Raw genomic sequence first — 12,709 nt, 5'->3', positions numbered from 1 at the left:
AGCTGATTGCTTTAAAACTGTTCAAGCAAAAGACAAACATGTTAGACTAGGATAAAGATTGAGCAAGGCTATTTACCACTTAGTTGGAGCAGTCTTTGCATTAACTTAGACCTGATGGTCATTGATATCCTGGCGTAAAGGCAGTCCAGACAGTCACATGGACATATACAGGTGCTTCAGGTTCTTGGGTTGTCTAGGCCCATGGAGAGCTGTAGATAGGGGTAGCTGTCACTTAACAAGAGCACAGGTGTGTCTTGCATTTCCCTCAAAGCTCATTGCAAATAGAACGTACAATTGTTGTGCATGTGGAAGGTGTATTGTGAAGTATTTTGTAAGGGTAATGTAAGTGGCACGCACTTACGACGTGCGAGGGACGCTGTTGTACATTGCCCCCACACTACAAGGGCAAATCTGTACAGGGCACGCAAGGAGCACCAATTTATCACGTAAACAGCCCCTACGGGATCCTGGTGCAGTCCACAGGATCAGAGGGGTGGATTAAAAAAAATCAAAAATCTGTACCACATGCCTATGGTACACCTACTTTACCTTTACTCACTCCTGCATATTGTACAAGGTAGCAACCTCTAGCTAGCAACCTCCCCCTAAAAAAACTTCAAGAACATTTTTGTTCAACAGACTCACTAAGTGGCCTATGACCTACCGTACTCTTGAACCAAAAGATCAGAAGATGTTTTCAAGGAAATGATGTTCCTGAAGTCTGCAGGAAAAAAGTAGAGTACAGGAAAGTAGAGGTCGATGAAAGTAGAGGTACAGGAAATTTAAGTACAGGAAAGCAGAGGTACACAAAGTAGAGTACAGTAAGGTGAAGGTACAGGAAAGTAGAGGAACAGGAAATAAAGTACAGGAAAGTAGAGGTACTGTATATGAAAGTAGAGGTACAGCAAAGTAGAGGAACAGGGCAGTAGAGTACAGGAAAGTATAGTACAGAAAAGTGGAGTACAGAAAAGTATAGGTACAGGAAAGTAGAGATACCTGAAAGTACGGTACAGGATAGTAGAGTACAGGCAAGTAGAGATACAGAAAGGTAGAGGTACAGGACAGATGAGTACAGAAAAGTTGAGGACAGAAAAATGAAGTAAAGAAAAGTGTAGGTACAGGAAAGTAGAGTACAGAGTAGTACAGTCCAGAAAAATAAAGTACATGAAAGTAGAGTTCAGTAAAGTAGAGGTACAAAAAACATATTTTTTGAGGTGCAGTGAAGAGTTTCCAAATCTTTTGCTGGTGTCGGTCAACTGTTTGGTCAGTACAATACATACATGTACCTGGAGGTTTTGAAGGACTTTAAAATTTTGTCTTCAAACCAGCTTTTAAAAGATCTCATTAATTTTCTTATACAGCAACTTGGCTCTTGCCCAAAAAAATGTAAGTTATATTTCTGGACCATCTGAGATTGATGATGAATGGAACGGTGTGTCAAAAGTTTCACATTTTAAACCAAATAGCTGATAAAAAAGAATCTTTATTAACATTGCAAAAATTTTAAATTTTAACCCAGTCTCTTTTTCTCTATCGAACGTTGAGAAACCGGCTTCCTGGCATAGACAAAAACGTACCTTAGGTTTGAAAGTCTTTGAAGTCTTTCATGACTTTGCATCTCCTGTGTTCCCAGCTCTCCCAGCTACGTGGCAAAAACATGAAGTTCACCTTACTCCATGCACTTGTGGAGCAGATCATGTTGCATGAGCCCTGCTTGGCCTCGTTTACCCAGGAGTTGGCAGAATTTGAAACTGTCCCTGGAGGTTGGTGCGCATCAATATTAATCAACTCTGAAAAAGAAAAGGTAGATTTTCTGTATGTGACTGTTATTTTTCTGTTTCTCTTGTTTTTGGAAAGCTTCCATCAAAGGCTTGATCGCAGAAGTTGATGGTGAGTAAATCCCAGTTCATCACTGCACCAAAAATAGTGTTCCGACATGTGATAAAATTGATGCAATTGATTCATCGAAAAAAAACTGCAATGTTCTAGTCTGTGAAACAGAAGCTCCAAACTTATTGTTTTAGATTTTTATTTTATGCAAGTTTCACAGCCACAAACTGTCCTCAAAGTGTGTTTGTGTGTGTTTTCCAGTGCTGAAGAACGAGCTGCAGAAAGTCAAACAGTTTAAAAAAGCATCCAAGAAAAGAAGTGGTGGAGCTCGTCACTCCACTTTTCAAAAAGACTTGGAGGTGAGGAAGTAAAAGCTTGGCGATTTATTTCTTTACTGCTTTAAAATCTTCCAAACAAACATTTAGGAAAACAGGTGAATGTGGAAAAACCAAAAGAGGGAGCATTTCATTATGCTGCGTTCACTCCTAATTATGCACCAAATTCACCACTTGACATGTCTGATGTGAGTAGGGAAAGCTACTGTCTAAAGTTTTTTGCCACATCACTATATGGAAGCATATAGTGATGCATGAAGGTAGTTTTACAAAAAGTGCAGACAGATCTAGATAACAGGCTGGGTGGTGGATCATAAGGATCAGTTACAATGCATGTAAAACACGGATGATGTTGAGAGATTGGGTTAATTTATTTCAGGGGTCGGTAACCTATGGCTCGCGAGCCATATATGGCTCTTTTGATGGTCACATGTGGCTCGCAGACAAATCTTTAAATATACTTTTTTTTTTTTCATTAGACCAGTCCTTGTCTGGCGCGATGCGATGCCAGAGGCGCGCAGTAGTAGCGGTGCTTGGAGAACAAAATCTACACCAGCACTATCAGTTACTATTATCTATTATTTCACAGAGTTTGTACCAGCTGGAAACCTGTGAATTGCCGTGCCTAAAACTGCGCGCTCACGTCTCTGAGAAAGAGCGCGCAGTTGCGGGGACGGGATGTGTGAGGAAGAAAGCAGAGGGGGTGGGGGGCACGGCCAATAAGGTGAACCGCGCAGGGATTGTAAATACGTAAAACCCGCTGCCCGTCACTCACTGCAGCGTGTGAGTGTGTGTTTGGCTCCAGGTCTGCATGTGATCAGTCTGTCTCACATCTACAGAACAGTCAGACCTACGATCACGTTTAAAGTCTCAACGCCTGAACGAAGCAGAAACTCACCACGTATCAACCAGACCATCAGCAGAACTACCACGAGAAATACTCATCATTTATTAGCAACAGCATAACAATGTTATTAAAAAGAATCCACAGACTTATTGTACTTTAAAAATGTTGAAATTACATCAAATGTACACATTCATTTGTATATTTAGTTTTAAACATATTGTCGCGGACTGAGTTTAACTTGGCTGTTGGGCCGCGTTAAAAGTTCTGGAGTTCATTAAACGCATCAAGCAGAGATCTGACTGGCCATCAGTTCTGTCGCTCAGCCTGTTGTCAATTAATTAATGTGGATCAATGGGGTTCAGCTATGGGCCGAATAAGGGAAATGGGAGGGCTGGAGCGGCAGGAGCGAATATAAAGTTGGGAGAAGCGCTCTCTCTCGTCTCGCCTCGGCGGGAGAGATTCAGGAGTTGCTGAATTAATTGTACGGCGTTTGTTGCGGTCTGCAGTAACCAGAATAGACAACCCTAAAAGAGGTTAAGTCTCCGTGCCTCAGTGTGGGAAAGGGACACTACATTATTGTATGGCTCTTTCGAAATTACATTTAAAAATATGTGGCGTTTATGGCTCTCTTGGCCAAAAAGGTTCCCGACCCCTGATTTATTTAAAGAACTTGAAGAACTGCGTCTGAATGACGGCCGCTTCCAGCGTTACTTCCGTCTCTGAGTGACCCAGTTTCATGACTTGCTGTTCCGTGTTAGACCGAGGAGCGAAAAAACAACAATACAAGTAGAGGAACTTTTTATATTTGTCTCGATATAAAAAAGAAAAATATCAAAAAGTTTGGTAGAAGAACAAACGGCACAGATCAGTTAGTCCTCCATGTTGGTTTTAGCCGGTTTCATCAACATGCCACGGACCAAAACTGAGTCCCTGATTGGTTGACGCGAAATTTATTCTACAAAACGTCCGAAACATGCTGCTGCCAGACCACTGCGCCCCACCTGATACTCAAAACGTGTCAACATCACTCAAGGTATTGCCTTAAGATTTAAGCTTTTGCCCCTGCTGCCCAAATGTTGTTCAATGTAAAAGTAGCTTAAACCCCTTTACACAGGAGCTTCAGCTTCAGAGTTTATATGAACAACCGTAACTCTTCAACCGTTTGCGCAATTTATGTAATTCCAACGGATTCTAACACGAAGAAAAGCAGCCAGATATTTATCACTTTACAGTAGTGACGTGTTTCCAAAATCAACGTTAATCAGCTGATTCTGTTGTAAGAAAAGTGGCTTTATGTTAGTTTGTATTATTGTGTCCAAGCAGAACCCAGCCGCCATAATTTCACAATCAAGTAATGTTGTCTTGTCTTAAAGTTTGTTTGCGTATTTTTTGGCCAAAATACATCAATCCCAGTGATGGGAGGGTGTTTGGGTTCATAGTGTGAAACAGGCTGAAAGATCTATGTTATCGTTGCAGGTGTCTGTTGTGCCTGACATGAATGTAGTTTTACTTAAATCCAGTACTAATTGGATTTGTGAATGCAATATAATATTTGGATGATGTTTTGTTCTTTTTTTGGCCAATGCTTATAAAAATGTAGCTTTTCTAGACCTGCCTAACCTTGGTCCTTATGATCCACCACCCAGCCTGTTATCTAGATCTGTCTGCACTGCTTTCTGCTAAATACCTGACTCAGGTGTCTACCTCATTCTGACTGATTGAGCACATCTTATCCAGGTTATCAGCAGGGCAGAAGTGCAGGGACAGATAGAAATCAGGAAGATGCACAAAGTGTGGTGAAGATTCTTCATGCTTTGGGAGCCCTCCTTGTAAAACTACCTTCACACCGCCTTTGGCTATGTGCGTTCAAGCGACTGCTTCCTATGAAAAGTCTATAAACATAAATTTTGGGATTTCCATGTTCAAAACTTTTGCGTTCACGCATTGTTATCCAAGTTTCTATGCAACTTTCTACAACCATTTTTGGGCTCCACAGAAAATGTTCAGAAAGGTGTTGAAATGTAAACCAGTTGACCTTTGACCAATCAGGGATTTGGATTTGGTAGTGACGTATAGATGGTGTCCTTTTTAATTCACGGGCGTGCTAACCGATTGAAAATAGAACACAGAAGAGTTTGTGCTCAGCCAGATTTCCATGACACCAAGTCTTTTATGTTTCGCAATAGAGCTGTGAAAGAACAAATCTGATTTAAATAGTAGAAAAAGGAAAAGAAGAAGAAGCCCCTCCCTGCGTGTCCAGTGTGAACACCCTATGCTAAACACGTGTTCAAGAATGCGCAGTGTGAAAGTAGCCTAAGGTCTATGAAGGTTCGTCCCTCTAAGATGCACATAATATTTTCTGGTCATGACAGAATCAAGTTTTAGTGTGGTTGCTTTTGAGTCTATGGCTGTGTTCAAATTCCGTCACTACTCACTACACAGTGCACTATATAGTGTGTTTACAATTCTGTAGTGGCAAGGCAAGACAAGTTTATTTGTATAGCACAATTTGTACAGAAATTCATTCAAAGTGCTTCACAAAACAGGAAAATGCATTAAAACCATAATACATAACAATGCAAAGATTAAAAACATACGTAATCATTATAAAAAGCGCTGTCCAAATATGCCATTCCAAAATTGAGTGCCCTAGAAATTTTCCATAAATTTGCGGAAAAAACCAGTGTGCATTGGTGCTCACTATTGGGGAATATAGACCACAATGCATTGCGTTTGACCAATTTTTGTGAAAAAAGTGTTAAATGTATTTTTTAATAAACCTTCCACATTTTCAGAACACAGTGGGTTCATAAATGGTTGTCATAAAATGGTCGCATTGATTCGATTTTTGCTTCGTAAAATCGGTGACGCCATACTTAGATGGCGTATACTTGTATAGCACTTTTCTACCTTCTTCGACGGCGCAAAGTGCTTAACAGTGACAGTCCCATTCACCCATTCACACACACCTTCACACTCCGCTGCCGAACACCGACTTTCCACCAGATACAAGGCAGGGTTCAGTGTCTTGCCCAAGGACACTTTGACATTTTGGTGGGCAAGGTTGGAATTGAACCTGCTGATCTTCTGATCAGAGGTTGACCGCCCTACCATTATAGGATGGGGAGACCGGCACTTCTGAAACAACCCTAATAAGCTAAAAGAAAATTATAATTTTACCTAAATATCTTTTTAATAGTCCAGAATTGGAAATAAAAAACCTTGGAAGTGATTCTTTATTATTTAAACACTTAGCTGTTGTTTGAAAGGTGATCAGACAAGATGTGAATTTGAAATATATAGAAAGTTAACTCCAATTCAAACAGCCTTCTTTCAGCTGCTAGTTTTGATTATTAATGAAGCTCAAAGCTCCAGCTGTTTATCCATCCAGTGAGTGCAAAAATATTCAATTTGTGAAATGTCACCAGCTGACAAATGAGCCCATGATTGCTGGTAAAACTTTAAAACGTCTTTAACTTGAATAATTTCTGAAGACAGACATAAAAAAAAGAGGAAAAAAAAATAGTCTGAGCATTATGGGATGTTGAAGTCGTGCAGCAGTGGACCGGGCCTTCTGTCAAACGCCTCATCCCTGGTGTTTTGTTCCATGTTGTGCTGAGCACACAGCTCTGGCGAGGCTCCGTTATAATGAAGCCGTTCATTTGCATCTCCCTCGCACGCAGTTAATCTCCTCCTCGGTGTGAGCCTGCTGAACGCTGCAAGAGACGTTGCCCATGTTTTCTTTGCTTTAAAATCCCCAAACTCTATCTGTAGTTTTATGTTTTTTGTTTTTATTTTTATCCTTTTCTATCGTATTGACTGTAGCAGAAGCAGCTAACAGGAAGTCTTTGAAATGCATATTACTTGAAACTTGTTTTTATTCTTCTATTTCATTTCATCCACACAAAACTTGGAGTTTTGTCAAAGTTTGGAGTTTTTCTTGTAAAAAGGAAAATGCTGTAAACCGGAACGTTGAGCCGTAAGTTGTCTCTTCCCCCAAAACAATGAAAATTTCCACCAAGGTCGCAGCGCACGGAAAAATGAAAGGAGTGGCATTCGCCAATTAGTTTGTTTCCTGACAGTTCCCAGAACAGCCATGAGGCTACGTTTGTGCAGCAGGATGTTACAAGCCTTTGTGTACTGTGGCCCTTAAAAATTCAAACAAGACTTTGAGGTAAGAAACCCACAAAGTTCAACAAAACAATATGAATTCAGCTGTTGTTTGCAGTTTGTCCCACAGCCCCTTTTACTGCCTTTGTTCTTTAAATCTTGCTAGTGTATGAACCCCCACCCCCACAGGTACCAATGTCTAAAAGAGCCCTCAACTTTGTGCTGTTAAATGGTTTGTGCTACTTTGTAGTTTTTGCAGAGTTTTGTAACACTCTTTTCTTTTCCTTCAGTTTTGTCAGTGGCTAAATGATTTGTGCAGAGGCGGTTCTAGCAGTTTTGGGGCCCAAGGGTGCACTGCAGAATGGGGGCTCTGCACATCAGCTGCTTCCTACAGCTTCTTAATAAAGTGAAGTTTTCCTTAACAGGTTATTATAAAGCAAAAATGCTGACACTAAACATTACATTTTTTAGGGACTTTTTAAGTAACCTAAATAATAATGTGGATCTTTGGGAAAACAGGCTTTGTACAAGATACAGAGGACAGAAGAGATTGATTGACAAGACCAACAGCCAATCAGAACACACTACGCAGTGCACTGCTATAAAAAAAAGAGGACATTTGTAAAAATCTGCAAAACTATTATGATGAACTGCGAAATAGCCAAATTACAATGTATTTGTGGTTTTTGTAATGGCTAATTGGTGATCTTTATAAATATAGTAGAGTCTAGTTAAATTACACAAGTGTAAGTATTGCTCTAAAATAGCATAAAAATGTTGGATTTTGGACATATAAACAAAACTAAACTAAACTAAACTAAACTAAACTAAACTAAACTAAACTAAACTAAACTTAACTAAACGTATGCCCTACTGTGTTGGTGAAGGTATTTCTTCCCAAAGTAAAACCATCAAGAGTTTTTACAGTTAAAATAAATGAGACTTAAGTTCAGTTTTCTCAAACAATTTCTTAAAAAAATGATTTTGTTTTAAATATATTTATGACTATTTGAATAAAAAAATATAAATATTTGTTGTTCAGTGATTAAAACAGTGATGCTCATGTTTTGTTTACTGATGAATTTAGTCAGGAAGTTAAGTGAATTTTTTTTGAGTGTGACGCTGTTTAAAGTGATGGTTACCATTTCTTTCTTTCAAAATCTTTGTGTTTTTATCTGTTATGTTTTGTTGATTTTGATCTCCTGTTCTAGATGACTATATAATTATGGCGATTAAATACATATCATTTTATTTTCATAAATCCATTACAAAGACACACATATATAACAAGTATTGAGACACAATATATCAAATACTAAAGAATTGGTTTTATTTGTTGATCTTGATTTGTGAATCAATTCGTATAGTCACCTAGGCAATGATCCCAAGCCATATATGGCTTATGGAAAATGGCATAGACTTATAGCTCCTTTTTACCTTATTTGAAGGCCCAAAGCTCTTCAAGGTCCCAGTCCCTGTCACTCATTCATACACACATTAACTCAGTGATGGTGGCTCTACTGCCTACAACCTATGACATCCAGAGGCAAAGTGGGGTTCAGTGCAATCTTCATACCTCTGCCCCATGGCCGCCGGTGAACCCCAGAAATGTGAATGGCGTTGAAAAAGGCGCTAAGCAGGCATTCTTCAATGCTCTTTTGCCATACCATGTTCATACTGGACAGTGGCTATCCAATACTAGCGCATGTACTCAGAATTGGAAGAGGATTGGTGGGAAATGTCAAAGCAGTGCAAATGTCATGAATCTTGCCCCAGGCTTTTTTTTTCACAAATGTGTTCTGAAATACGAAAAACTTGTCATAGAATTCTGGCTGGGAACAAACTGCAGACCTCCATAATCAATTTTCAGTTGGTTGTCTCTTCTGTGTTTTGGGTCAAAGTTTAACTGATTTAACTTTTAAAGCGTGCTCAATGGCCACGTGTTTTGTTTGTAGAACCTGAAAACGGACTTAAGAACTCGCATAGCAATGCATGAACGCAAGAGTTTTAACTGCAAAAGGCCGAAATGCGCATATGCACATGTGTACATAGACGTTTCATAGGTTTGCTTGAACGCCCATTTCCGAGCCCGGTGTGGACTTAGCATTACAAACACCACAGCAGAGACATTACAAAGCCAAGTTCTCAATCCAGTGAGATGTACGTGACAAGTTGACCACTGTTTTCTCATCAGAGTAATTACGAAACAAATGTAAATGTTCTTTGTTGTCTTCCTTGTCATTCCAGATGGTGGTTGAGAGGTACAAAGTAGATTTGGCTTCGCTGACGAAGAAATGTGATGAAATGAAGAAACTCTACTCTGCCATCTTGGTAACCCCTGAGTTATTATTTCAATTTCTCCATAGTACAGCTTCAAGGCTGAATGCCCCCACCTTACGACCCATGCTCTGCCGGTGTCTACTGTAGATTACCCTCTGCACGGCGAGGGCACCTGTGGCGTTATTTTAAAGGGAAAAGGTTGCCTCTTTTGTTTGAGGTGTCCTTAAGCTTATCAATTGCAGCCACAGTTCAGGTCCGCGGCCTCGACGTCATTTCTTTTCAGCCGATTTGCGTGCCCAAAAATATTCCATTCTCCATCTCTTTCATCGTTTAGTCAGGCTCAGTTGGCTGGGAGCAACAGGAGAATGGGAATAAGTTCACGGTGACTCTCAAAGCGTCATGTCGTTTTGACAAAACTGGAAACCGTCGCAGTACAGAAAGGACGTGTCGGCTGACGTTTTTATTCAACAGAATTGTTGTAAGAGAAAAAAAAGACACACGAGTGCTGTGAGCTTCCCTTGTGCTTCAGATGTCTGCATGAGCTCATGATTCATTTGTGCTTGGAGTATTCATGATTTACGTGCTTTTTGATGGGATCTGCTCCGTGAAAATAGCAGTTTCATGTCAAATTGTCCCTAAGAGCCGAGCTCACCTGAGCGTTTATCCTTGACATAAAAACCTCTAGTGAAGAACACATCTCCGTCATGGATGACAAATTTATTGAGACTACTTGTACCCGTGTGGTCTTCCATCTCCGTGGAGGAGAACGTGTTCTTCGTTCACTAACTCGGCAAGATTAGTCGGTCTTATGACATCTTAACGAGTGCTTTGTCTGTCTCTTCGAAAAATGATCGAGATAAAAGCAGTGTTCATTTTCTCATTATCTTCTGTGTGTGACCAATCCATCACCATTGAAGGTCTACTCATCTTCACTGCTGTGTTTGAGTATAAAACCATAGTATCATACGTCAGAATGCTGCGCTGATCTTAAACCAGTCCGAGAGTAACTATCTGAAAAATTACTCATTACTGAGCCCTACAGATCTACTTCTACAGGACATTTAAAACCATTTTTATCCCAAATGTCAATAAAATAGAAAAAAGGATGAACCCAGTTGAGTGGAAAGCCTCAAAGTAGGGTTGAAACTAGCAATTATTTGGTTTCTTGATTACTTCACTGATTATTTTATATGATTGGTCAATTACCCCTCAATTAGTTTGACTATTTTGATAAAACTGATTTGCATGTATGAGTTTATGGCTGCAACATGGAGGACTTCTTTAGAAGATTTGCTGCCCGCAATCTTCTCTCAAACATTAAACACTTTGCATACCTCCATTGTTGTTGTTGGCTTCACCCCACATGTGCAGAGACGGCCCAACTTTGAGTACAAGCATTCTCCTGTTTTGCCTGGACCATTCTAAACAGGACCGTACCGGACCGTTCAGTGGAAACTAGGCTTTAGTATCTTTTAAGAAAAAAGTTTGTTGTATTTACTGTTTGAATGTTTTTACATGAATCTTAGTTCAATATACATGAAATTTGATGGTGGCGCAGCCACAGCAAGAAGGCCCCCGCTTCAAGTCCTGCCTGGGGGACCTGAAACAGAACATCAATGGGGGACCTTTCTGTGTGGAGTTTGCATGTTCTCCCTTTGCATATGTGGGTTTTCTCCAGGGACTCCCACTTTCAAAAAACATGCTTCATAGGTTATTTGGTTACTCTAAATTGTCCTTGTCCTTGTCCTTTTCTAAATGTTTCTATGTGGGATTTAAGTAGTTTTAGTATTTTAGTCGGTTCTTTTAGGATTGCTTAACTCCAATTGGCCATCATCTTGTAAATGTAAAAACTTTTTGGCGAAAGCTATCTCCGAATTCATTCATTACTCCCCTCTCCGAATCTACATTTCCTAAAAACTTCTCAGAATTCTGAGAAAAAACATCAATGCCCACTAGATTTGTGAAGACAGACCATAATGCATTGCATTTGAATAATTAGTCATTTGAAATAATGATGTACTCTTTTTTTTTTGTTAACATGTAAAAGAACAGACTGATACCTCTAAAAAAACATCACTGACTCCCAACCTTGTAAGGAACACGTTGATTAAAAAAAAGCCTGAAACAGCTACACCTTAGCCACGTTTGTGTATTCATAACAGCACCCATTCAAACATTTTGACAGAGTGCTCTGTACCTTTTAAAATCTAGACAATATAAAATTAAATCAACACGATTAGCAAAAAACAAGCTTATATCTCTGCAATTAGTCAATTATGATGAACATGTTTTGTTTCAGAGACCAAAAGTAGGACAAACTCAGGAGTGCAAGACACCAGATTTATTTATTCTTGAACTTTGAGGACCCCAGGCACTGGAGACACACAGCCAATACACGGATGCTAAGAAGATAGGATAGGGTTAGTGACAAGGAAATTACTTGGAATATTCAGAATATAAAGTAGGAGGAAGGCTTACTGGGATGAGGAGAGTTATCCGCAGGGAAAAGAGAGTCGTCAGTACAGTAAATGGAAGGAGGTGTGGCTGCTCACACGGAGGTCAGAAAGGAGAAGCACGCTCGTAAGAGCCTGGTAAAACTCAGGGTCCTAAGGCTCAGTCACAAGGACTTTTGATTTCACAATCCAAATAATACTCTTCAGAAGGGTCTCTGGGAACAGTTGCAAAGTTTCAGAGATGGCTTGGGGCAAGATGGTGTGGCAGGGAAGCAGGAGCAGACAATGGCGGCAGCAGTGTGAAGCTGATAGCGGAGGCTGGAACACAGGCTTAGCAAGTTAGCAGGAAGTTAGGCTAATTGGCGAGTAGAACATGTAGACGAGCTGGCAGCATAAACAGAGCAAATTAGTTGACTGAATGCTTGCAGTGCAACGATCCAGCGGAGAGTGAAGGGCAGAGGCAGAATCTTTTAGGAGCAGGCACAGGTGGAGGAAATCAGTGACGATTAGCAGCAACGGGGAAGTTGCTGCCATGACAGTTAAAGTGGAAGTTAGGTAGTCTGCCCTCTCTGGGTGGGTGGAGTGCCTCTGCCCCAGGTGGAGGAGTTCAAGTATCTTGGGGTCTTGGTAACGAGTGAGGGAAGATCAGAGCGTGAGCTGGACAGGTGGATTGGAGCGGGGCCCGTCATTGGGCGGTCGCACCGGTCCGTTGTGGTGACGAGAGAGCTCAGCCAGAAAGCAAAGCTCTCAATTTACCGGTCGATCTTTGTTCCAAAACCCAGCTATGGTCATGACCTCTGGGTCGTGACCGAAAAAACGAGGTCTAGAATAGAAGCAGCTGAAATGAGCATCCT

General features: G+C 40.5%; 1 protein-coding gene across 1 annotated transcript in view; it reads left to right on the top strand.

Annotated features, from left to right (window-relative positions):
- The window catches only part of LOC105353645 (uncharacterized), a 71,154-nt gene that overhangs the window by 50,220 nt on the left and 8,225 nt on the right, over positions 1-12,709 (top strand). The window contains exons 13-16 of the mRNA XM_011472914.4: positions 1,634-1,763; positions 1,858-1,890; positions 2,092-2,189; positions 9,370-9,453. Coding sequence (XP_011471216.1) covers positions 1,634-1,763; positions 1,858-1,890; positions 2,092-2,189; positions 9,370-9,453 — 345 coding nt within the window. The remainder of the gene's footprint in view (positions 1-1,633; positions 1,764-1,857; positions 1,891-2,091; positions 2,190-9,369; positions 9,454-12,709) is intronic.

Source organism: Oryzias latipes, chromosome 7 (genome assembly GCF_053564925.1).
Source record: "Oryzias latipes strain Hd-rR chromosome 7, Olatipes_Hd-rR_3.1".
Taxonomy (NCBI): domain Eukaryota; kingdom Metazoa; phylum Chordata; class Actinopteri; order Beloniformes; family Adrianichthyidae; genus Oryzias; species Oryzias latipes.
The sequence above is the reverse complement of the archived record's forward strand: the minus strand, read 5'-3'. Positions and strand labels throughout refer to the sequence as shown.